The sequence below is a fragment of the Excalfactoria chinensis genome, chromosome 3 (genome assembly GCF_039878825.1).
Source record: "Excalfactoria chinensis isolate bCotChi1 chromosome 3, bCotChi1.hap2, whole genome shotgun sequence".
Taxonomy (NCBI): Eukaryota; Metazoa; Chordata; class Aves; order Galliformes; family Phasianidae; genus Excalfactoria; species Excalfactoria chinensis.
In genome coordinates, this window is record NC_092827.1 from 49,287,613 (window position 1) to 49,312,428 (window position 24,816).

General features: G+C 38.2%; 1 protein-coding gene across 1 annotated transcript in view; it reads right to left on the minus strand.

Moving 5' to 3' along the window:
- Nucleotides 1–4,437: 4,437 nt before the first annotated feature.
- THEMIS (thymocyte selection associated) overlaps nucleotides 4,438–24,816 on the minus strand; it is a 75,894-nt gene continuing 55,515 nt past the window's right edge. Inside the window, exons 5-6 of the mRNA XM_072333232.1 lie at nucleotides 13,019–13,163; nucleotides 4,438–5,675 (exon numbers count right to left, since the gene is read on the minus strand). Coding sequence (XP_072189333.1) covers nucleotides 5,245–5,675; nucleotides 13,019–13,163 — 576 coding nt within the window. The 3' untranslated portion in view covers nucleotides 4,438–5,244. The remainder of the gene's footprint in view (nucleotides 5,676–13,018; nucleotides 13,164–24,816) is intronic.

A 24,816-nucleotide genomic window follows, 5' to 3' on the forward strand; every position in this document is an offset into this window, starting at 1 on the left:
TTGAGTAGACTTGGGAGAGGTATAAAAGTATCAGATGCATTAAGTGAAGAGATAGCAAGAATAAACAGGGGCTTCTTATTGGGAAGAGTGTCATAGATAAGCATTTGTTTGACACATTGTAGTTAAACAAAAGGGCTTTTGGCATTTAAAGAAGAATGCTGAGGGAAGATTCTTCTTATCTTAGCAGACACAAAGGCTGGATATATAAAAATGTGCATGTTGATCATCCAAACATAAAATGTCATCTCACTAAGGGCTTAGGCACACATGGAGTGCTGTGGAAGCAGATGCTCCCGAGCAGGCCTGTAGTGAAAGCACAGTGGAAATACTCCTTAGCATTAAAAGAGATAAGCCCTTAAGCTAACAGGTCTGTGCAAAAGCTTATGCCAATCTTCTGAAAAGCAAATATTATTTAAATACACTTGTATTTTCTTCAGGCATAGCGAATGCAGTCTGTGTTCACCTGAAAATGGCTTTCTCCTCTTCAGTGCAGTCTTCCTGAGCATCAGTGTCTGGGAATGAGAAACAGGTCCCTTGGGGGTCACAGTGACATTTCAGTGTTGTCAGACACGTATTAGCAAGCATGTGGTCATCTGTACAATGTAAGGGAACTGCAGCACTGAATGAACACAAACCTTTTACTATACACACTTTCTTCATGCCTACCACCTCCTCTTCATTTTCCCCAGCAAGATTGTTTGTCATCTCTCCCACCAATAATTTCATGCAAATATCACTGTGCCTCTGCATTATGGCAACTGAAAGGGCAGGCCAGTTTTCTTTCCTGTAACAGGATATGGTGTTAACTGATGCGTCTGGGGAAAGGATACTGAAGATATTTCTTCTAGTGTTGTAACTACAAAGTTCATAAAATCTGCCAGCTTTACTCACATGAATAAAACTCACTGAACTTAATGAGCCTGGATATACAGGACAGGATTCTTGCACATGACAGAGGTGACAGGATGAGATTCCTGGTGTGACAGAATCTACGCAAAGAAATTTCTCAGGAATAGTTTTAAAAGGAAGAAGCTGAAAAAAGGGCTGATATGTTTTGGCTGGTGTATTTTTATTTTTACTTTGTTGTTGTTGTTACCTTTATTTCTCTCTTTCTTTCCTTGCAGACTAGGTCCCAAATGCTAGTATAGAATGTTTGAAAGGTGCTGAGGTTTGTCAGTAAAATAGCTGCATCTCACAGTGTTCATAACTATCCTAACACCTAGGGCAGCTAATGAAAGTTTTGTTTTTTCTAGGTTCTCTCAGCCTCTTCTTGCATATCAGATACTCCAACCTCATAATCACCTTCATGATTCTTTGCTGGACTGTCTCCATCATGCCTATATATCTCTTGCATTGGCAAGCTCAGAACAGGACCCAACACTCCATGTGTTCTGTCAGAGCTGAGCAGAGCGGAAGGATCATCTCCCTCAACCTGCTGCTGACACAGTGCAGCAGAGAAGGCTGTTGGCTTTCACCTTTTCCCTTACGGCTACATAACTCAGGCTTCGTACTATTCAAGGAAACAGAATCATGATAGCAACATCTCATATATTTGAGACACTTAACAGAGGACAATATCACATTAAGCAGAGAAATCAAAGTCAGTTAAATATGCAACAAATACTTTTTATTCACACACCAGTCTACATTTGCTGGCATAACAAACTGGGCTGTTTTGAACTGCTACAAAGAGAAATACGAACTTTTGTGCAAAACATTTGAAATGTATTTCAAACACCCACAAGCGATTTGCCAGCAAGTTATAAGATTTGTATGCACCTGCAAGCTCCTATGTTAACAAGTGGCATGCTAAATGTTATATGCTACATATGCATGGCATCAAAGCACTCTGAGCTATACACTTAATACTTAAATTGTAACTGATTTTAATGAGGATGAACATTTATCTTGAATAAATTAATGTAAGAAAATATTGAGAAATTCTAGATTAATTTGCATTAGTGAGAATTAATTATGCAGTGGAATTTTAATAGGAAAGTCTGAAGATGCTATGATGTCTGCTTGAAAAGTCTTCTTTAAAGTATATTACTGCATTTTTTGTGAGTGTTTGCTGTTCAGCTCATCAGTAGAACTAAAAATATGGTACATGTAGGCTTTTTGAACATGTTTTTTGTCTCCACCCTAAAGCTGTCTGGGAAGTTTGACTGTTGTGCACAGCTGTCAGGCATTTCTGGATATGCCAGTCTGATCAAGCTGCTGGGAGTCTGGAAACTCTTGGTACATCAGCTGCATGTTTACACATCAGTTCTCAGTAATTTTCCCTGAGAGCTAAAGAACTGCCAGAGGTGTATGTGCTTTCTCATGATCTACCAAGTCTAGATACACAGCACTCACTATATGCACACTGCCCAGAGATTGTGGGTGTCAGACTCAGGCTGTAGTCATCCACACTTCTGTTCTCTGCCAGAACATGAGAGTTAGGTTCAGTGCCAGCCAAGAATGTTAAGAGCACTGTACCCATGCAGTTCATATGTGACTGTGCAGAGGGATCCCAGACAGGAATACACCTGCTCCAACACTAGCCCTGGTTACACGCTCTTTGCCAAGTGCATGGGATGCTCACCCATGTAATTAGAAGCCCTCACTTCTGCTGTTTGGCACTCACAGGGTGTAAAGAACGATCCCTCCTTCTAGGCCAAGGGGTTTCTTTTAATCTCAGAAACTGTGTAAGTATTTGGCTCTTAATTTTAATCTTCAGAAATGTAAATTAAAGAGTTTCACACAGTTTGATGTGAAACATCAGTGATAGGTAGATGGTTGGACTGGATGGTCTTGGAGGTCTTTTGGTGATTCTATGATTCTACGAGATTAACTAAAGCTGTGCAAGGGGCTGTGAAAATGGCAGTACCACCTAATTTAGGCACCCTCAGTCCTACTGAGAAACACTTCCCTCTGGGAGGAATGACATTGATTTCCATGGTGAATTATTTGTGGTACAACAGCACTACTTGTGCAACAAAGCATTGCTCATCATCAGAGCCCTGCTGGTTGTAGCTCTCGGCCTTAACCTGCAGCATACATGACTGGATGAAGAAATGGGAGTTCATCTTACATAGCCCTTCATTCCCTTCTCTATTACTCAGTTCTCAAAGCAAATCTAACCGAACCAAACTAAATAAATAAAAATAAAAGGGATTTTCCTTTTGCATGTACCCTACAGTGGTTGAGAAAATAAACTGGTATTTCAGGTACAATAGGAATGAAGGATTGGACTTGACATTATTATGACTATGTGAATTCATGAATAAATATGTACAGGAAGAACATTGTTCCTTCAAAGGGTCATGGGACACTGGCTGGTTTGACTTCTTATTCCAGATGAGTAAGCAGTTTAGTTTCTCAGGGGATTCTTACAGTTAAATTGCAGCCTCATGTGCTCTTCATGAGACAAGGACGGCATTTTATATGCAGATTTTCTTGCTGTTGCAGTTGATTTTAATATGTGAATGATGTAGCTTACTATTTTTAATTCTCATTAATTAAATTAATTTCATAATTATTTTGCTTCAGATGTCTCTGAAAAACAACAAAATATCAGGGTGAAACAGGAAACCTTCACATTTGGCTTTAAAAATTATACAGGGAATGCAGGTGAATGAGCTCTTGAGTCAAGTTAATGGCTGTAAATTAGGGGTTGCTCGTGCCATAAAATGGTTTGCCAGCACAATCACACCAGAAATCCCAAGACTACAGAAAAATTAAAGCTAATGTATGACTCTGTGTCCTCTGTATCTTAACATCATGCAACAGACTGTGTTTATTGTTTAGCAGTCTCACACAAGATGATTTCAGGTTCTGGGTGATGGGGGTAGAGCTCTCTGGTCTTTTCAAGGAGGTGAACCATAAAGGGCCTGCTGATAAAGACTCAGATTGACCCTGTTTCTCATCCAGTTTGATTTTTGGCTCATTTTGATTTATTTCTCTTAATTATTTTGTATTGTCTCACACTCCTTTTAATGTTGTTTCTCCTGTCTCAATCTTTTTTTTTCCTCTTCCTTTCCAACCCCTTTCTCTTGAGGAGAGGGGGGGTGTTGCATGATTAACGCTTTAAACCACAGCACTCTGATACAGCTATGCCAGCAACTTTGTTTAAGTATGTGAAACTCAAACCAGAAAACTTTTCTTTTACCGACACAGCTTATGCAGTTTAGGGAGATACTTGACCCATGCAGGTAAAAGAGCTATTTAGTCTGTATAAGGTGTGCCCCCAAATCAGTACTGAAAACTACTTAAAAGTAGGATGACTTTCAGAGGCGTTGAGAACATACAACTTCAGTTACAGATTTGTCTTCCTATCTTCAGCATTCCCAAGTCTGGAAAGTTTGCCTCAGCCCAGGGATACTAGGAAAGCAACAATTATTTTGGAGGGGCACTGGTGTGAAAAGCCCAAAGAAATGTCATAGGAAAACATCACTTAATTACATAATATGTATTTAACAAGTACAGGAGTGATGGAGGTGCAGTGGGGTCAGGATTGCTGGTTTTCATTTGTAGCACTGTCTTCAACTTGTCAACTTGTTCCTTCATGAAGGAACTTACATCTCAGTATAATCAAAGTAAGAAGTTCCACCTCAGTCTGTTTCATACAATTCCTTTTTTAAAAAGCTCTAATTTAAAACAATAATAATGATAATAATAAATTTATTTAAACCAAGCCATCTAAAATGTTTTGTTTGTGGCAGGAAGAAAACACAGATCTGTAGATCTTTTGTGCTCTGCAGCATTTTCCTTCCCTTTTCTGCTTTTTGTCCCCCATTGAGTAAGTGCCCAGACTTAGTCAGCTGCAGCCATTCCTTTAGCAGCACTCATGTGAAGTTCAAATCCTGGAAGCAACATCCTGAAACAGTTAATGGCGGTTGTTGCTATAGCAAGTTAAAGCATGTGTAGTCAAGTCCCTTGCTTAATTGCTTACTGTTCTGGAGTGATGAGGTCATGTTAACATCATTGACCCCCTGGGCACATTTATTCTATCAAAATTAACATAGCAATGACCCGAGGCATATCTTCTTTCTTACTCCCTCTTGCTAGTGAGGGCTAGCTATTACTAGTGCTATTCTAGCACACTTTGGCCTTTACTGTAGAAGGATTTTTCTTTTCTGGCATTGATGAAAAACTGCAAATAATGGACACTGGTTTTCTCATAGCATGCTTGACTACTGAGGATTGCTTTTGTATTTCTTTAAAACTCTTCTTTCTAATAAATATATTCTGCAACAATTTGATTTACAGCCCCACTTTAGATACTGAAAAGCCATTCTCAGGTATTTCCAGATCCTTTTCTTCTTCCGGCTGAACAGCCCCAGCTCTTTCAGCCTGTCCTTGTAGGAGAGGTCTTCCATCCCTTGGATCATTTTTGTAACCTCCCTTTAGATGGGCTCCAACAGATCTGTGTCTCTCCTGTACTGAGGACTCCACACCTGTATGCAGTACTCCAGGTGAGGTCTCACCAGAGCAGAGCAGGGGGGCAGGTTCACCTCTCTCATCCTGCTGACCATGCTTCTCTTGTTGCAGTCGAGGATACAACTGGCAAAATTTGCTGTCTTGAAATGCTTTCCGTATGTGTTCAATTATGTTTTCATCCACATACTCATAGTCATTCTCTTCTTTCTGTTCCTTTTCACCTTCACACTTTCCAAGTGGCTTATTTGTTAGACCTGATAAATCAACAGATAAATAACTGTAAGGAAACTGGAGGCTCTGCACTTGTCCAGAAAAAAATGCACAGTTCATACAGACAACCACAAAAGTAAAAAACAAAGGAAAAAATATTCATTTTTTAAATATGCACAGAGATCTAAAGTGACTTGCACACATTCCAAAACAACATTTGTAGCAGATCAAGAATGAAACCCAGCTAAGCATTTTCACTTTTTAAGAGTTCCTCTCTCAGTTTTTGAGCAATGTTTGTACCTCATGGTCTATGGGCAAATCAGATAATCAAAGAATCATAGAATCACCAAAGTTGGAAAATGCCTCCAAGATCATCTAATCCAACCATCCACCTACCAACAGTATTTCTGACTAAACCATGACTAAACCCCACATCCCTCCTTTGGAACCACCATATTTTTTGGCACTTGAAGGAGTGGGAAAGTGATGCACAGCAAGACAGGAGTAGCCCAGGTCTGTCACGATGCCCCATGTTTAATGGAGCTGAGAGGGCACTGTGTTTCAAAAGCAAAAATTTCATGTGAAATGGTAAAACTGTGTGAAATACTGCTTTGGGAACAGCTGTTTCTGTTTGGTTAACTTACTGCAACATGACCAGAAACAACTTGCAAATATGTACAAACCCTCACAGCCTATTTGATCTCTCTGCAAGGCCATGCTTATCAAATACATCCTTCCTTACAGCACCGAGCTTCTCAAACAAAAATTCTCCCAAGCTTATTCTTGGGACTGTGTTCCCCTTTTCCAAGAAACCAGATGTATGGTTGTTCTTATCAGTGTGTTTTAAGACTCTCCACGGCTGAGGTGCCTCTTCCTGACAAATGGACAGGACTCATTCTTTTCTGAAGTTCTGATTCACTCCTTTATAGAACTTTTAAGGCCGGAAATAACCAGCACATTAATCAAGCAGCTTCCTACCTGATCCAGGATACAACTTATCATGGACAGATTTGCCTTCAAGTACCCCTGCTTCTTCACAGGAATAACTAGATTAGGAACATATTTCCAGATCTAAACACCAAATGGAAAGAAATACACCCTATCATGAGAAATTCAATGAAGATCTCACTCATAGCACTCACACAAGTGGCCACTGTCTTTTTAACAAACTTTTCTAGGTTTGTGGTTCATTTTCAGGTTGGCCGTGTTTGTCATCAGTAAAAGTAAACTAATGAATAAAATGGGCACTAAGTGAATAAGCTAATCCTTGTGATTCAGCAAGGAAAATATTGTTTGTGCACTTAGACTTGCTAATACGGATATAAAGTACAGGTTGCACATGGATGGCATAGCTAGACTTTCTTTGCCAAACAGAAAAACAAAATGATATGCTTCTAAGCAAGACAGCTCAAGGAGAAAAGGAAATTAATGTCATCAGGCCAGAGTAAATCACAGTTGTCTAAAGTCTCAAACAAGTGTCGGATGCCTTCTGAAATGTATATATTTACACTTCAGTAAAGCATTAAGCAGTGAATGGGACAAGCTGAATGATCCCAAGGGGATTTTGAACAGTGAAATCAATGCAATTTTCTTCCTACTTGGAAAAAATCCATTAGCCTCAACACTGAATTACTGAATCAGGTATACCATCTTATCCTGCTAAGAAAACAAGGCTTGTGTCATCATGCTGTCTATCCATCCATCTGCCTATCTCTACAGTACTTTTTAAAGTTTTTCCTTGCCAATTTCAGTCAAATTTGAAAAGGGGGAAGAAGTCGCAGCATGGTTATAAAAGAGAAAGTTGAATTAGTTCCTCTGTTGAAAGAAAGGCATGCAGAACACAGCTGTTACACTCTCCATTTGGCAGCAAACAGAAGGATAAATCAGCATGTGTGTATTGGTTGGCCACTCAACACACACATAGCTCCAAACCTGCTCTTTTTCATATAATAGGAGTACCATAAGGGGAGTTTTGGTTATTATCAGGGAAGGAGGAAAAGGAGCAGCAGGGGACAACAAACCTGAATCCTTATTAAACCAAATTTCATTAACTCCGCTCTTCCTGGAACAATTTGTATAATTATGTTTGCCTTTATAGTGGAAAGGGAATGTTCTGCAGACTAAAAATTTCCATTTGTCTCACTCACATCCTGAAGTGGGTAGGATTTTTTTTTTTTTCTTAGCTTTTCTTTCACAGACTTCAAGGTCACAAACAGTTGCTGTAACTCTCAATCCTTCACTCATCCAAAATGCAGGCAACAGAAGTAACCCATCATCATCATTGCTGGAAGGCAACCAGTGCTAGAGACCCCAGCTCATGTATATAAAAGGTTGCACAAATAAACACCCCTGGCCATGATTGTAATAGAGTTTTATAGCTGTGGTAAATATATCAGCTCAGGATTTATGCTGCCTAAACTAACATTCAGACACATTAATAACATTTAACATTTATAGATGTGCCTAACTTGAAAACAATAGTTGTGAATTATTATGCACAATAATATTGTGAGCTAAACAAAGTAGAACAACGTCCTTATTTCGGAGCATCACTTCAGTGAGAAAGCACAGAACTGAAGAGCGTATGCATTAGTCAAAGTGTTTTTATTAACAGTAGTGTTTTATTTGTTGTGAGCCTGGTTCTGATGCTCCTAAGTGCTAGTGAGAGTTAATTCCTTAGGGAGTGATACTGGAAGCTGCTGAGCAGAGTCAGAGCCAATGAAATGAATGGACTGTTCACTGGGCTGATATTCATCAATCATTCCTTCTAGAGATGATTTATAATGTCTTTTAAAACCATTAAAGTAACAATCAAAATATTTCATATGTAGTGTAGGGTTAAAATTCATGTATGGTTAATATTTATCTCTGTAGGGAATGTACTTGAACTTTGTTTGGAACAGTTTAATCTTAAATTCAGTTTCTTAGAGAAATACAGATTTCCTGAAAGATACAAACAGCTGCTGACTTATTTCACTGTCCTTTTATTTCTAACTTTTCTTCTTTACCACCTTTTTCTATTCTATCTTGCTGGTTTTATTGAATCCTTACCGTCATTATTTTCTGTGGTTGCACTACTGTTGTTTTTTTTTGTTTTTTTTTTTTTTTTTTGTTTTTTTTTTTTTGTTTGTTTGTTTGTTTTGTTTTGTTTTGTTTTTTCTTTTCTTTTTTAATTACAAATCAAACACTTTGCATATCAATAACTCTCACAGAAAACATTTGTCACAGACTTTAAGGAGTTGCATATTCATCATAATCATACGTCATTGCAGGAAGGTATAGAGAAGGGCTCTGTGTGACACCATGCCCCCTACCCACTCCCATATGCTGTTCTGCACAACATCTTCCACCTAAGGAGGAACCATAGAATATCCTGAGCTGGAACTGACTCATAAGGATAATGAATTCCAACTAAATTCCAACTCCTGGCTCCTCACAGAACCATCCAAAGATTAGACCACACGTCTGAGCACTTTGTCCAGATGCTGCTTGAACTCTGGCAAGTTAAGTGCCATGGCCACTCCCTTGAGATTCCATTCCAACATCTTACCACCTGGTCAGGAACCTTTTCTTGATATCCAGTCTGAGCCTTCCCTGAAAGAAGCACCACCACCTAGCTGAAGAATCACCACAGATTCAGCATGGTCAGAAAGTGGGAGTGGTGACTCATACAAAGTCCTCTTTAGTTCCCTGCCTATAACCCTGCAACACTTTCTCTTTGTAGTGATTTCTACATGCTCCTTCCTGGAAACTCTGATTTTTATTGCAACTGTATGCAGTCAGATCTAACAAGGGAAATATGTAAAGGATGCAGAACCCAAGTTTTCTGTCCCCCATTGCACAACCTTGATACTAGCTAAGAATAAAACTAAGTTTAACTAAAATTAAGTGTAAGTTACGTAAGTGTACGCACAATCCTATTAAGTGATGCTATCTGCTTATTTTAACTCATTATCTTAACATTTTTTGTTAGCTTCTCTCAGAAGACACATCAACAAGGAATAAGGTTTTATATATGGCCCAAAAAATAAAAAGGAAAATAATACAGTTATTGTGTTAGAGATAGTTACAGGACCAAAGGGAGCAAAGAAGAGAATAACATTTTTGCCATAATCAAAGATGGAAGTAAAGGCAGAAAGTTATCATTCACATACACAATATAGGACTCCTAATTCATATTTCTTATCCTTATGTTTGAATTCAGAACATTAGTGCATGTTCCCTGTGATACTGCCAAAGTAAGAATGTTTTTAAAATATAATTCAAAATCCTTCATTTTGCTTAAAGCTTTTGAAATTACTATGCTCCATTTGTTTCAGTTTATTTTTTGGTACAGCACTGTAACCAAAAGTATTGCCCCAAATGCTATAACATCAAGGACAGAGGCACAAATTTCTTAAGCCATTTTCATTGCTAAAGGTGGTATACATTTTTTTGTGCACCATGAATTGCAATCAAAAGGCACCTTCTGTATTTTATTTTTTCCCCAGCCCACAGCCTTCCTAAATCAAGTGTTTCAAGACAGAACATTCAAATATCCGCTCTGAACTATCCAGATGTCAATACAAAACAAACAAACAACAACAAAACAACATTAGATAATGTTTCAGAAACTCCACTTAGAAGAGGTTTGAAAATTAAAGCAAAACAAACCAACACTTCAGATTGAGAGTTATGACTTTGCAGAATTGCTACTATTTCTAATGAATTCAAATTCAGTCAAATCTAAGAAAATAAGATTATATTTTTAGTGACCAATTCAGGTTTTGTTGAAAGAGTAGAAAAAGGCTGAATTTCCTAGAAACAAAGATAATAAATACTATCTTTGCTAATATGAACTCTGCAAGGAAACACAATGGAGGTGCTAACACTGAAAGAGAACCATATTGCCTCTCTTTTCAGAACTGCCTTTGATAAGAAAGCAGTTTTGTCTGTAATTGGCTTTTTTTTTTTTTTTTTTCTTTTTTTTCTTTTTTTGAGAGAAGGGAGAGAGAGAGAGAGAGAGAGCATAGATTCAATATCCGTATTAGGAATTTGAAATGGGTTGGTGCTTTGGAGGTTAGCTTAACATTCACAAGTAGAAGTTTAAAGATTAGTCAGTGAATGGTACATTTCCTCCCACTCAAAACCCACAGGAGTGTGTCTGTGTTGTTAGTCTTGACATATTTTCTAATCCATTATCCTCTGGATTATCAGAGCAGAATACACTCTGGAACAGGCAAGCTTGCTGCACGCAACAGTGGACTCCTGGGGATCCCTTGACTGGCCAGGAAGAACTGCTTTATCTTCTAATCAAATCTCCTGCTTAATTTTGCAGTTAACTTTGAATTAAGCTCAGTAATTTGGGCTTCACTAACACACAGCTTTGAGAAAAATCTTCAGCTTTGATCTGAGTTTGCTAGTGTATAATCTATCATCAATCTTTTTTCTGTGTTATTAAATCTACCTGTCTCCAAATTTTAACCCACAGTTAAGGTCATTCTCCACTGTCCTACCAAATCCTCAGTACCTGTGTTTGGCACACACAGAAAATTAAGACAATATCATAATGCTTTTTTCTGCAAAACTGCAAAACCTCTTTTTGTTTAACAAACTGTGTGTGTGTTTCCATGAACAATTCTCTGCTCTTGGCTGAAAAAGCCAAGGGACCTTAGCCACTCCTCGCATCTTGCTCTCAAATCGCAAAGAAAAATATATTTACATAAAGACTATGAAGTTCTGTAGATTCTAGAAGAAGTTAATCAAGGAGAAATAAGACTTGGTGGAATGGACAAAAGGGTAATGTTACTAACTCAGAATGAATAAAGAGTGAGAAGGCAGACAAACTCTACCCAGGGCAGATGGCAATTAGCATTGATGCCCTGTTTTGCTGTGTTTCTCAATCACAGTAAGTAAAAGCTCCAAAACAGGAATAGCTACAAAAAGTCCAATTTTGTCTTTTTGACTGAAAATATTGAACACCTGAGTACTACATTTGTAGAACATGTACCCCTAACTGTGATTTAGAAATGGGTTGGGAAATCTCCTCCTTGTTGAGATGGAATAGAATAGAAGGTCCTGTATTAAACATGAACACCTCGCTCACACTTGCCTTACCCCACAGGGACTGGACCACTCATGGAGGTGATTCAACTGATCCCTGCAGCACGGACACCAGTTATGAAAGTCAAGCCCCAGTGATGCGCAGGTAGGTCCCTTGACACAAGGGAGTAAATCATTAACTCAGCTTGGTAACAATGTTGTCCTGGGGTTTAAACAGATAATGCTATTCTCTTTAGCTGCCAGCCTGGAAGCTTCACCATTTACCACTGTAAAATATCATCAGATCATTAAGTTGTAACAAAATGGAGCCTACAGGGAGATTTTTCAAAGCCACAAAATAACAAATATGAGATTATCTTTCAAAGCAGCCTTCTGTAAACCTAAACACTGTTAGAAAAACTGTTCCCAAGCAATCAACAACCACAGCAATACAGATCATTGAATATTCAATACACTACAGTAATTTTTAAATATAAAGGCTGTTTATGTTGTATTTGCATAGTTTCAGATAAGCAGTCCTTTTTAGGAGACTAGCACACTGAATGAGAAGACAGTAAAGAGGAAATTTTATGGGAAGTTCTTATACTGATATAAATTATCAGTAAACAAATGCTGCGAGGATAAGTATTTGTGCCTTAGTCTTCCAAATGTGCCGGTATTATAATTAATGCCATGCATTCATTTTTTAAATATAACTCATGACAGACAGATTAATGAAATCAACAGAGTTTTTTATTTTTACTTCAAAGTCTTCAGGATTTGTCCTCATATCATCTGGCTTCAATTTCAATATGTTCTGACAATTTGAAAGTTGAAAGAGAAGTAGAAAGCCTACCCAGTTATCAAACATACTTGTGAAATCCAAGCAAATGGTGACCTTAAAAACAATAAATAGCCAAGTAATTTGCTCAATGCTATTTTTTCTTCAAAATAAAAAAGTTGAAGACATCTTCATATCTTTAATATAAATGGCCTGAATGGCCTGCTTATCCTTCATACCTGTTGGAATTAACTTTTCTTTTCTTTTTTTTTTTTTTTTTAGAAAGAGAAGATGTATAGATTCCTAAGGAAAAACAAAATGTGTCTTTCCACACAAATCTGTTTCTAAAAACTACTGAATATTCATGTTTCAGTGTCAAACAGAGTTTAATACCATGCTGCTGTTGAGAGCTTGGATGAATTTGCCTTACAGCATTTATGGAGGAGGAACAGAAATGTTCATCACTTTTGACTGAAGCACAGATTCCAAATGAAATCACACAAGATAATGCTGCATATAAGTTATTTATCAAGGCTGGGGTTAAGCTTTGTTATAATATAACTCAAAACATAAGTCTTAACTAACCTTTAATCACACGATTTTCCACTAATGTAGCTTTCCCAGTCAGGTCCTTCTCATTGTCATGATGCACCAAATCATTTTGACAACTAACCAAAACATCAGCATCTTGATTTGAGCACAATTTCTTCTTGGTGTCTACACAGAAATTCTGGAATTAAATAGAAGAAAACACTGAATTCACATGTAAATCTTCACTTCAGACTAAGTACTTTTACAGATGTGACAGATTAGAGTGACATTCTTTGAGTCACTTCCCTGAAATTTAACCACAAATCTTCTGTTTGCCAAAGCAAACCATCAGTCACCATAATGAAAATAAGATGACTAGAAGGTGCTCTAGGTAAATAAACCTTTAAAATCTTTAAAACATACCCCCCTTTTCTTCAATTGGCTATGTGGACTCAAACACAATTAGGAAGCTTATCCACCTCTTTTGGCTGATGCAGAGTTCTTTTGGGTTAGGTACTTCTACTGTATTGATGATTGATATAACAAGTTATAAAATGAGTTCTGATATATATTGTATCACAAATCTGTGTGAAGTCTGACATTTCAGTTACATTTATTCAGTAGCATTCATAGCACAGAGAGATAGTAAGATGATAGGAATAGTCAATTATGGCACAATTAATTATAGTGCAACAACATGGCAGAAAATAAGTTTCACTCCTTGTATGTATCATGCTTGACACACACATTTTTGTAATTCTTTTCTTTTAACTGTGATCTACTTATGTTATAAATATTCTGTCAAATAAATGTGTTTTGTTTTTTTTTTGCCTGTATAAGTAAGTGTCAAAGTGTCAAAAAGTTTATCTTTACTGAAACTATGGAGAAGCTGCAGTAGCTTACTGTTAAGTTGCAATCACTATACCAGAAAGTCCATATTTTTTTTAGATAGTTTGTACAGGTTTTCCATTCAAAATCTTACATAGATTTTCCTCAGAAAAGATAAAATCATTCTACTCAGAGATAGAAAGTTGCTTTGGTAAAATTGACAGTAGTTACACAGCAATACTGTCTGATCTTTTCAGGATCAACACACAATTTGTGAAAGCAGAACATTAACCCAATTTTTACAGTAATCTGTCCCTTCTGCAGAAGACACCAGCTAGCAACAAGAAAGTCACCAGTAACAGAAACGTTTGAGGGAGCATATTAAGCAGAACAGCTGATAATAAAATCTGTAAAATATGTGGACAATTTTCCTCAGGTCATGACATGATATAAGAAGTGGAAGAATCTTTTTTTAATTATCATTGTTATTTAGAAGAACCCAGAGCAGTTATCTCCCTTTTCTGAATTAACACTGAAAGCTCGATCTGCAGGGGTTGACTGAGTTACTGTGTTTGATGCAAGTGTGTGGTACAGCCTGTACAGTGCTGGCTAGCACTCTCCTTGATTGCAAAAGAGCCTCTGACACCAAGTAAAGCTTGAAACAGTGATGTAATTCATGGAAGAAATACAAGCTGAGGAGTATTTTTCAAAGAGAATGGAAACATCAGAAAAAGTCCTTAATGGCAAAGAAGAAAAATAACACAGTGGAAAAGGTATGGATAGAACTAAACCAATACTAATCTAGTGAAATATGGAGTGACTTTACTGGAGATATAGGACCTTTGACTTCTTTTCACCAGCAGAGAGTGGCCTTTCTTTGATCTCCAGTTCTCTTCTTGACCATCTGCACCCAAATGTGCCTAGATTTGTTGCCAGCCTGTCTCTAGTAATATGAGCACACTGTATGGGCACTTACTGAATACCTTTTGCATGAAGAAAATACATGCTTAAATAACAATTTTCAAGGCTGTCACCAAACCTGTCCTGTCCTCAGTACCATTCATGTCTGTATATCACAACTGAAAGGTCTTGGGAAAGTCAGGGAAGTATTGCTACTCACTGGCAGATTGCTCAAGTTATTGGGGATAACTGGCACACAGAAAACTTTCACTTGAAAGTCAGTTTTCTGGAAACAAAATAACCTTAAACTATAGAAATAATAGTAAAAAAACAAACAAACAAACAAACAACATTAAAACAACAACAACAACAACAAAACCACTGACATTCTCTTATTTTCTGGTCAGATCCTTATTTAGCATATTAATCCTTGCAATCAAAATAATAAATTAATATGTTCAGATTATTTATTTTATGTTGCCTTAAATAACTTAGAAACAAGCCTTGGTGTCAAAACAGAAATATTCTCTCATTAGGAACAGTGTAACTGGAGTTTGTACTGATCTTGTCAGTCAGCAACAAAGCCACACACTGTGATACAATAGTTGCCTGGGGCACACAGTAAATAAATTAAAATATGCAGAACTCAAACACATAAGAACCAACAGGATAACAGGAATTGGTCTCTCACTTCATTATCTACTGAAATCTGATATCACTTTAACATTCTTAATGGAGCTACAGATAACAGCTAAACCAGAGAGAAGCAGAGATAAGAAGCTTTTTTAAACTGCACAAAAATTACAAAGTCTTACAGTAATCTCCCACATACTAGGCAGGTTTAACAGCACAGTCTATCTGGAGGTTCACTCACTGTCCATAAATAACTCAGAGGGCAAACAAGGTTGTAAAGGTAAGGTAGCGTAGCACAGTCTCTCTCAGGAAATAAGAGGCGTTAAATCAAACAGGATGAGTGTGAGGTTCATGTGAGAACTAAAAGACCAGAAATGCATCATTTTGGTAAGACAGAACTTGCAGCATTCTGCAGAAGCTATAAATGAGTACAGAATTTATCCAATATGTACAGATTGAAAACACTGAAGCAGCAAACTGAGTTTCAAAAAAAGCAGTTGGAATTAATTTCCCTTGACTGCTTAAAGAGCATAATGTGCTACACTTGTGTGTGTGTGCGTATGTATGTGCACAAGTTCACCTCAACAGGCAGCTCCCCCCTTGCCCACCCGAGAAGCAGTGATGTCTGCACACACAAAAACGCTTTGCCCTTCTACAGAACTAGAAGCAGAGAACCTTTTCCAAAAATGTCAATTGCCCTTGCAATTGTTAGCTGCTGCTTCTCATAGCACCAAGCTGAATTCTTATCTGTCCTTAGAAATTCAGGCTATTAATAGACCCTGAGAATATTTCTGCCATTAATATGTGCAATTGCTTTTTGAATTCATTTACAATTCTGATATCAACATCATGTGCCGATGAGTTCCCGAGCTTACTTTGCATTGTGTAATTTTCCTTTTTTCTTTAAACTGTCCTACCAAATAATTTCATGCAGCTGTTGTATTCACTCTCTATTCACTTTCTTCCTGTATTCAGGTTTTTACATATATAATCTCTCTCCTGAGTCATTTCTTCAGGCTGAGGAGCACTATAGTCTGTTGCACCTTTCCTCTTAGAGGATCAGAATTGTAATCCGTGATGCACAAGATCCTGACATTTCTGCTTATTTGCAAGCAGAAATGTCTGCTAAAAACTACTGGAGGCAGTCTGTATATTACACATACTGCCAACATCACTATTTGGTCAAAACTTCTCAGTAAGACAAGGAAAACTAATTGGAAGTGTGGTCCATCAAAACGAGTATAACCTCTGAGGCAGAACAGCAGATGGAGAAGCTTTTAAAGCACAGAACAAATAAAAGCTGTTAAATCTGTGTATAAATAAAGAAGATAATACATGTGTCCATAATACGCACTACTGTTTTGGTTGCTTTTCTTGTTTAAAACAAAAAACAAAACAAAACAAAAAAAAAAAAACCAACAACAACAAAAAAAAACAACACAAAAGATAGCTTCAACAGTATCTAGAACATTCAGAGTAAAGAATGAGAAGCAGCATTTGTTTAAAGTGCAGAAAAGTGTGGGAGTAAATATGAAACCAACAGCTGTCATAGTCTCTGAAAATGCTGTGAGAGATGTAGTGGCATAAACCAGTTTGACAAAACTGTGCCTTTCCAGACAGAAAGTCAAGCTGTTGTATGATTACAAATGACTCTAGTGAAGAGGAGTGCTCATTTGTTGGAGCAATCAGTGCTGGACATGGCACTACACCTTTGGAGTACATTTATTACAAGTCACCCATGCTAGCGGATACAGATCATAAACCTTTTACTGCAATCTTTAAAGACAATTTGTAGAGGCACACTTTGCTGCCTTCAGAAACTCAAGCCAAAGCTCTAGATAGATATCTTTGCTTTGGCATATACTGCACTGGTATATTTACTTGTAAAAAGCTTAATTGCTACACGCACCTTGCCAACAGGAAAGAAAAAAGAGTGGAAGTGTGATAAATGGCTTTTCAGTCCAAATACGCTGCACTCCTTTCAAACAAAAAAGGCCATTTATCAGCACAAGCTACAAAGTAATATTCTGTAGGAGAGTCTTACTACAGGGTATTCATAGGGAGGCCCAAACTAGGCTTAAAATTTAGCTTGTAATATTTTCAAGTGTGTTTTAAAGACACGATGAGAGAAAAATATAGAAGGTCACATCAGTCTGACAAGGTAGTCACAGTTGCTGATACATAATTTCATGAGTTTCAGAGCGTCCTGTATATTGACAAGCTATCTAGATCAATAGGGATCATTTGGCTCCAAGCTTCATTAGATCTGTATGACTGTCTACAGGGAAAATTAAGAGCTGTAGCAAATCAGAGAAAAATTACATAAGTTGACTCCCATGTAGTATCTATACAGAACCAAGGTAAGAGCGACCTTAAAGCCACAGGCCCTACTGAAACATAAAATTCTTTCCTGGTTCTTGAGTGTGTAAGCTGGAGTAAGTACATTTCTTTAAACTTATTCAATCCAGAATTACAGCAATGTTAGTCAAAATGAAATTTAATCCCCTACATGAATAGAAGAAAGAATGGGTTACTGCCACGTAACAGATGGGAAGTGCAAATTCAAATGAGAGAAATACAAAAACAGAAACTACTGACATGTCTCAAGAAATTTGCATTATTATGGCAGTCAGTTAGGACTTGAAAGGAAACAATTGCCTTGAGATTCTTACTCATCTGTGTCCCAAGGTGGTCTTCTTACATGATCCATTGGCAAGGCACCTTATCTTGCAGATCAATGTACTTTTTGCAAGGACAGAGTGTACCTTTTGGTACTGACAAGAGCCTATAGTTTTATACTGAAAAATTTTAACAGCCTTCCCCCATTGCACTGATTACAGTACATACAGTACATGATATCAAGCCTTCAATTTCCACAGCCCGATGGACTGTGGAAAAGAAAAGATAGTTAGAAGATGCTTGAGAAAGGCCATGAGCAACAAAGAAGATCCTCATTTAAACTCATTAACATACAGCACGGGAACATATCGGAAAAATTACTGTTTGCCTGCAGAACCCATAATGTACCAAAAACTACAGATGAACTGTTTTTGCCAAAGAAAGGGTCAAGGTCATATCATTTCAAAGGCAGGAACAATGGGATTCCATTAGTTCATGAGCTCTTTCTTTGCCTAGAAGGGACATGGAACTCTGACTAAATTTATTTATTTATTTTTTAATCAGGGTTCAAATTCTTAACAGGTTTCTCCTGCACAAGGTACTCTCTGTATATGCTTGCAACATCATGGTTAATTTTATGTTGTCAGGTTTTTCCAAAGATTACAATGGAGATGCTATATAATAAAGTCATGATAGACTAGAGGAAGATGCCATTGTATGCATAGAGCTCAAAAAGCACATTTAAATATAAGCATATTCCTGAAAGTGGAGAGAGCTTTAGCTTTTCTTTGCCCAAAGCTTGAATAAGAATTCTGAACTCAAAACAAAGCAGAAAGCTACAGTTATACCCTTTCAAAAGAAATAAAAACAGCATATCAGATGGAATGGTCTTCAAAAAAGCCAGCAGCATGCAGAACACTCTGAGCTTTGCCCAACACGCAGCTTATTTGTGAGCTTGAATGAATAGTCGGATGGCATAGTGACTAATAGTGAATAAACAGCAAAGGAAATGGCAATTCTGTAAGAACAGAACAAACTCTTCTGTTTTGTGGACCTTTTTCCGGCACGCGAGGAGTGTGCTTGTGGCAGCCGCTAGATGGCTGTGTTCCCTGTCTTATGCCCAGCTTGAGCGCCTTAAACTTATTCGCAAGGGTGTACAATTCAGCAGTAAAACAATAGCTAAACACTTAGCGCATCACCTCTCACCCGACAAAGATGTCTCCCTTTGGTCCACCCACCTCCCCGCATTTGAAACCACGTGCAAAACAAATTTCACAGTTGTATCAAGGCTAGGCAGAAGGAAGATACTCATCAAAGTTGATAATTTCTTGGGGTAGTGTTGTGCAGTGAAATGCTAAAACCTGTTATCTAAACAGACTGGGGTCTTATCGTTTACCTGTTTAGCAGAGGGGTTGGACTCAGTGATCTCTCGAGGTCCCTTCCAACCCCTGCAATTCTGTGACTTAGGAGGAGAAGCAGCAGCAAATGGAGAAGAACAAAGTGTGCAGCCAGCACGATAGCCTTTAGAGAAGGGCTGCTCTGTGTACATTTCACAGCTTTTCAAGGAAATCTCATATGGTTTTAAGAAGGAAACTAAAAACTGCTGCTTTAAGAATAATTCCCACATTTTGGGTAAATAATCTACAGAAATCTACAGCTGATTTATCTACAAATGAATTGTATCTTGTTATCAATAAAAACATGCAAGTGTGTGTCTTTATTACATTCTGCTAGAATTCTTTGCTTGCTCCAGAATTTCAGAGCCTGAAGCTTTCTATTCTTTATCCAACAACTTTCATGCATTCATTTAGAGCTCACAGTATTCATCTAACCACTTATTGTTGAATGAAACCTTTTCCTTTTCCAAAAATCTGTCCAAGAATGCTACAGAGACATCTCAAGAGATTTTTAAATGAAGATTTGCTACCAAAGGATCTATTATGTCTGTGGGTAACTAGAACTGTTGGTCTTTTTTCCCAGGCATTCTTTTTCTTCTCTGTTTGTATACAAGTAAAAGAGAGCACAAAACAATGTAGGACATCCTTGAGCGGTCTGGGTTGAAACAATGCCGTATTTAGCCAGTACAAAATCACTGGGTGTATACCTTCAGATATTAGTGATGCAAATCAGAAAGAGTATTTTAAAATGTTTAGCAATAGCTCAAATGCTAGATATAGAACTGTGCAACATTGTCTTAGCTCCATCTTTTCATTCTCCAATCCTCATAAAATACACAAAGGGGTAAGTGCTTGTTCCCAGGGCCACACAGCAGAGAAGAGAGTTTTCTCCTCTTTAGCTAGTGTATGTGATACTAGTATTCTGTATGTTTTTCAGATACACCTGCACCTCAAAGCATACTTTTTCCTGAGTACTTAGACTGCAGCAGCACTTCCTTTGTTCAATGCCTCGTGCAGAGGAATGTAAGTAAGTATTTTTTTCCACATTTTACATGCTGGCAAAGTAAATCATGCTTTCATCCACACAGCTTCAGAAAATTAGTGAGTATTGCCTAGGTTTCCCTGCTGTCCCTCTCCAGCACATCTCACTCCTTAGCCATGTCACTTCTGCTGCAGCACTGCCTGCCTGCCTGCCTGCTTGGCCTGCTGGTGAGTGCTCAGCTGCAGAAACCAGGCCCCAGCTGCCTCAGGTTGCACATGAAAAGGCATTTAGCAGCCACCTGTGAAAATTCTGGTTTCCATGACACTCACTGCATGAGAAAGTGACTGTGAACCGAAGCAAGAACAGGACCCCATTGCTCAGGATTCTTAACTCCAAGGCAGGCTCTGCTTTTCCCTAGGATGGCTCTAAAGGTCTTGGAAAAAAAATAAATAAATTCTGAAGATGTAAATCATTAAGATCTGCTACTATATTTCAATTGTATCTGCCCTTGGCAAGTGGAAGTGCTTGTTTGCTCAAAGTCTATGAGATGTTGCATTTTGTGAAATCACCACTTAAAAAGAAGATGCGAATTCTTCTCATTTATCTAAATGGGACATTAACTGGAAATTTAATTACAAGGAGAGCTAATTATCTGCAGGTCTGCCAAACTGCAGATGTAATCTACTCAACAGAGTGAAATCTGAATGCTGAAGTCAAGTTCAATTTAATGTGGGAATATTTGAACTGAAACCAAATGAAAAGAAGAAAATTTCCTGTAACTCCTGATAGAGAATCTCTATGCACCATTTTCCTGGCTGCCTCTCCCCCAAACCTCAGGTGTTCTCTGCCAAAACAAATAAATAAATAAATATTAGCTATCCTGGTCTAGGTCGAGATATATCTCAGAATCTTCCCTTCACCATAATCCTTAGTAAGCACTGTGCAAGAGTAAGGACACAGCTTGACTACCTGCTTCTATCAATTGCTCTCTCAGTCTCTATTTTCAGCTCAGGGAATTTCCTGAGTTTGATGCAGTTTGTCTATTTGTAACCCTCAGTGAGTCCAAGCATTTGTCCGGTCTCCCCTTGAACTCCTGATCCACTTCCAGCTTTGTTCTGGCTCCCCTTGGCCTGAATGCATCCTGCCCCATTTCCTGTAATTGTGGCCCTGCAGAGAGGGTTGGGGAGGGAGAGCAAGAGTTTTAAAATAAATCATTTTCAAGTTCTGGCTGTTGTGCTTCCCTTCCTAGCATTAGTCTGCAGGTCCAGCTGCAGGTCTCACACTGTGCTTCCTCTTACCGAATGACAGAAAACGCTGTGCGTGGCAGACAGCAGCCTCAGTGAAGCAGCAGGGCATCGCGTTGGTAGGAATTAAATACTTCAGGGAGGATTCTGATCTTAGAAACTGGGTGTAAATCCAGACCCACTCCATGCAGTTTGTAAGCATTACCCCAAATTTACTCAGTACTATGTGAGTTCAGAATCAGGCTTCTTCTTTTTCAAAATCATCTGGTTTCCAGGCCACAGTGGGGAATGTAACAGTAGGAGTGAAGGAGAAATGGGTTATTTTATTAGTAAAATGCATTCTTATTCTTACAGGTATTTCTGTAAGATTCGAACCTCTCCAAGAGTTTATCTCCACACGTAAGTATATACATGTATAAACATACATAGAAGTACGAGTATGTAAGTATTTCAGCTTGCTCACTAGAAACTAATATGTCTTTTGTTTCATTTTGTTTTGTTTTTGCTTCCTCATTTGTTCTTTCTCTTGTGACTCAATTTCAAAGCATGGCACAGAATTTGCTCACAGCTGTGTTTAACCATGAACTGGTGGCTACCAAACCTGACTAGGTCACCGGGGTTCTGGCATATAGTAAGTTGAAGAATATACCAGGGAGGAGCTGCATTCCTTCTCAAAAGGAAGAAAGTTTGCGTCCTGGTAGTACAAGCATTTACAAAAAAGGGACATTTCAGATTGCTTTGACAAAAAGTGAGCTGTTAGCAGTTTGGATTTTGAATTTCTTCATTTCTCTGTGGGGAAAAAAACATAAGGGGAGAGCAGACTTGAAAGAGAATGTGGTTTTTAGTACCAAAATAAAATGTTTGTAGTACAAAATGCCAGCTTCTGCCTCCTGCATTCCTCCACAGGCCATCTTCCTTCTGAGCATGGGAGCTGCTGAACCTACAGAGGTCTGAGAGCTCTCCTGGCTAATCTTCTTCTCAGTTATGTGGAAATTACATGTTTTCATACTCTGTGGTGACTGTGCCAGTGTCCTTAACATATTTTTGAGGCTCCTAAAAGAGCTATTCTGGAGATGGTTGTTACACATTCTCACTGTGTTCTGTTTATTTAGGATACTATTAAAAAATGAACATAAAAATGCAGCCTGTTCCTGTACTGTGAAAATGTGGCTTAACTTATGGCCTCAGCTCAGGTGAACTAAAATTCTCCAAATATTGCCTCTTAAAATTATACTGGCTTTCACACAGCAACTGGATCTAAATCAGATGAGAAAGGACTAAGTACAGTCCAGATCTAAACAATGTAAAAAAAAAAACTGTATGGGAGAGAAGAAGGTCAGTTAAGAGAGAGAAGTTTTGTAGTTGTAGTTACTTTTTAATAACACAACTCCTCAAAGTTATTTCACATAGGGAGATTATTTTTTATATTATTTTTGTCAGTGTGAACACTCTTGTGTAAACCAAATAAATGCTCATGCCAGCCCTTATTTTGACTTGAACATTTAAGAGTGGGAGCAGAGACGTGAACTCCAATCCTCCTCCTTCTTTTTCTGTTGTGAATGCTACATTTTTTATTGTATTCTGAGTAAACAGCATGTCTATTAAGGAAACAATGTGGAATCTTGTTAGACACACCATATACTCTCCCCCAGGCTGTGGGGGAGGCGAGGGACTGCCCATGCAGTGTTTCAGAGCAAAGATCTCATCAAGGAGACACTCCAGCACTGTAGGTGTACTGCTACAGTTATGAGCAGTATAGTCATTTATTTTTCCTATCATGCAAACCATTGTATTATTGTGTTAATGGGGATCCTAAACCTCTGGCTTAAGCTTAGAGGACCTATCAGAACTGGGTCATAGAAATATCAGTTCATAGATGTAGAACACTGATATCTTGGGCCTTCATGGTTCTGCTGAACTTCCACACAGCCTGCAGAAGTCTGCAGTGGATCAGTTGTGGCACAGTCTTTTGCAAACAGGGGAAAAGCCATCTGAGGAATTTTGAGTTGTGACCAGTTTCAGCCTAGATTGCTTCATTTATAAAGATTGCCTGGCTCAAAACGCAGTGGTGAGATGAGTGGTGAGACAAGAGAGACCCCATAGCAGTCAGATGATACAAGTAAGCTCCCACACACCACCAGTGATGTTAAGAGAAATTTTCAGGTATAAGCAATTCATCTTGTAGATGTATTGCACAGAACATGCAAGCATTTCTAGTTGACACAAATGGCCTGGGTTAATCATGTACAGGTGAATGTGAAGTCTGTATTTGATGATCTTGGTAACATCTTTTTGTGGAATGTCAGTCTTCAAGCTTACAGGAAGGACCAAAAGCTCTTTATTTTATTCTCAGTACCTGAGGCAGTCTATTGCTTATTCTTTCAGTGTGTGGCATCATCAGGTTTCACCTTGTCTCCTGGTGAGCCTTTCCAACACTAATCACAAAACTGACAAAACCATATTCAAATCAAATAGATTTTGACCAGCTGTTTGGTACAACCTGTTTTATATGTGTAGTTATGCTCCTAGACAAGTGTTCTGAGCAGCTAATTTCTCCGTTGCTCACTTGTTGATGACAATATTCTTACCATAGCTATGGTAGATTGGGTATGGGCAGTCCATTAAGCAAATATTGATGTATTGCACGTGTAATTAAGAGAATCATGCTTTTCCAGGAGTCAGTATCTGTGGGGAGGTTTTGGATCTATGATTTAATCTTCTAAGGTATCTAAATATTCAGGTTATTTATTGAACTTCAGAGTAAATTATTTTCTCAGTCAGACAGCATGCTTGACAAATGTTTCCTTTCATTGTTTCCTCTTTATGATACAAAGAAGTGTCACCTGGAAAGAATACAGTGATGCTGACCGCACATGAAGAGATGAGTTTAGGAAAGGCAAGGGACAGATGGAACTGAACTTGGAAAGAGATGTTAAAGACAACAAGGAGTTCTATAAATGTGTTGTTCAGAGGAGACAAGCCAAAGAGCATACCTTCTCTGATAAATGAGAAAGACTAACTACAACGGATATGGAGAGGGCTGAGGTACTAAATGAGTTATTTGCCTTCATCATCTCTTACATCCAGGATTCTCATATTTTTCACATCCCTGAACCTCACCTCTCTAGACCTCTTAATGGGAACTGGGGGAACAAAATCTCCCCACTGTAAGGGCAGAGCAAGTCCAAGCCCACCTCATGAGGATGAGTATATACAACTCTATGGGGCCTGATGACATGCATCCCAGGG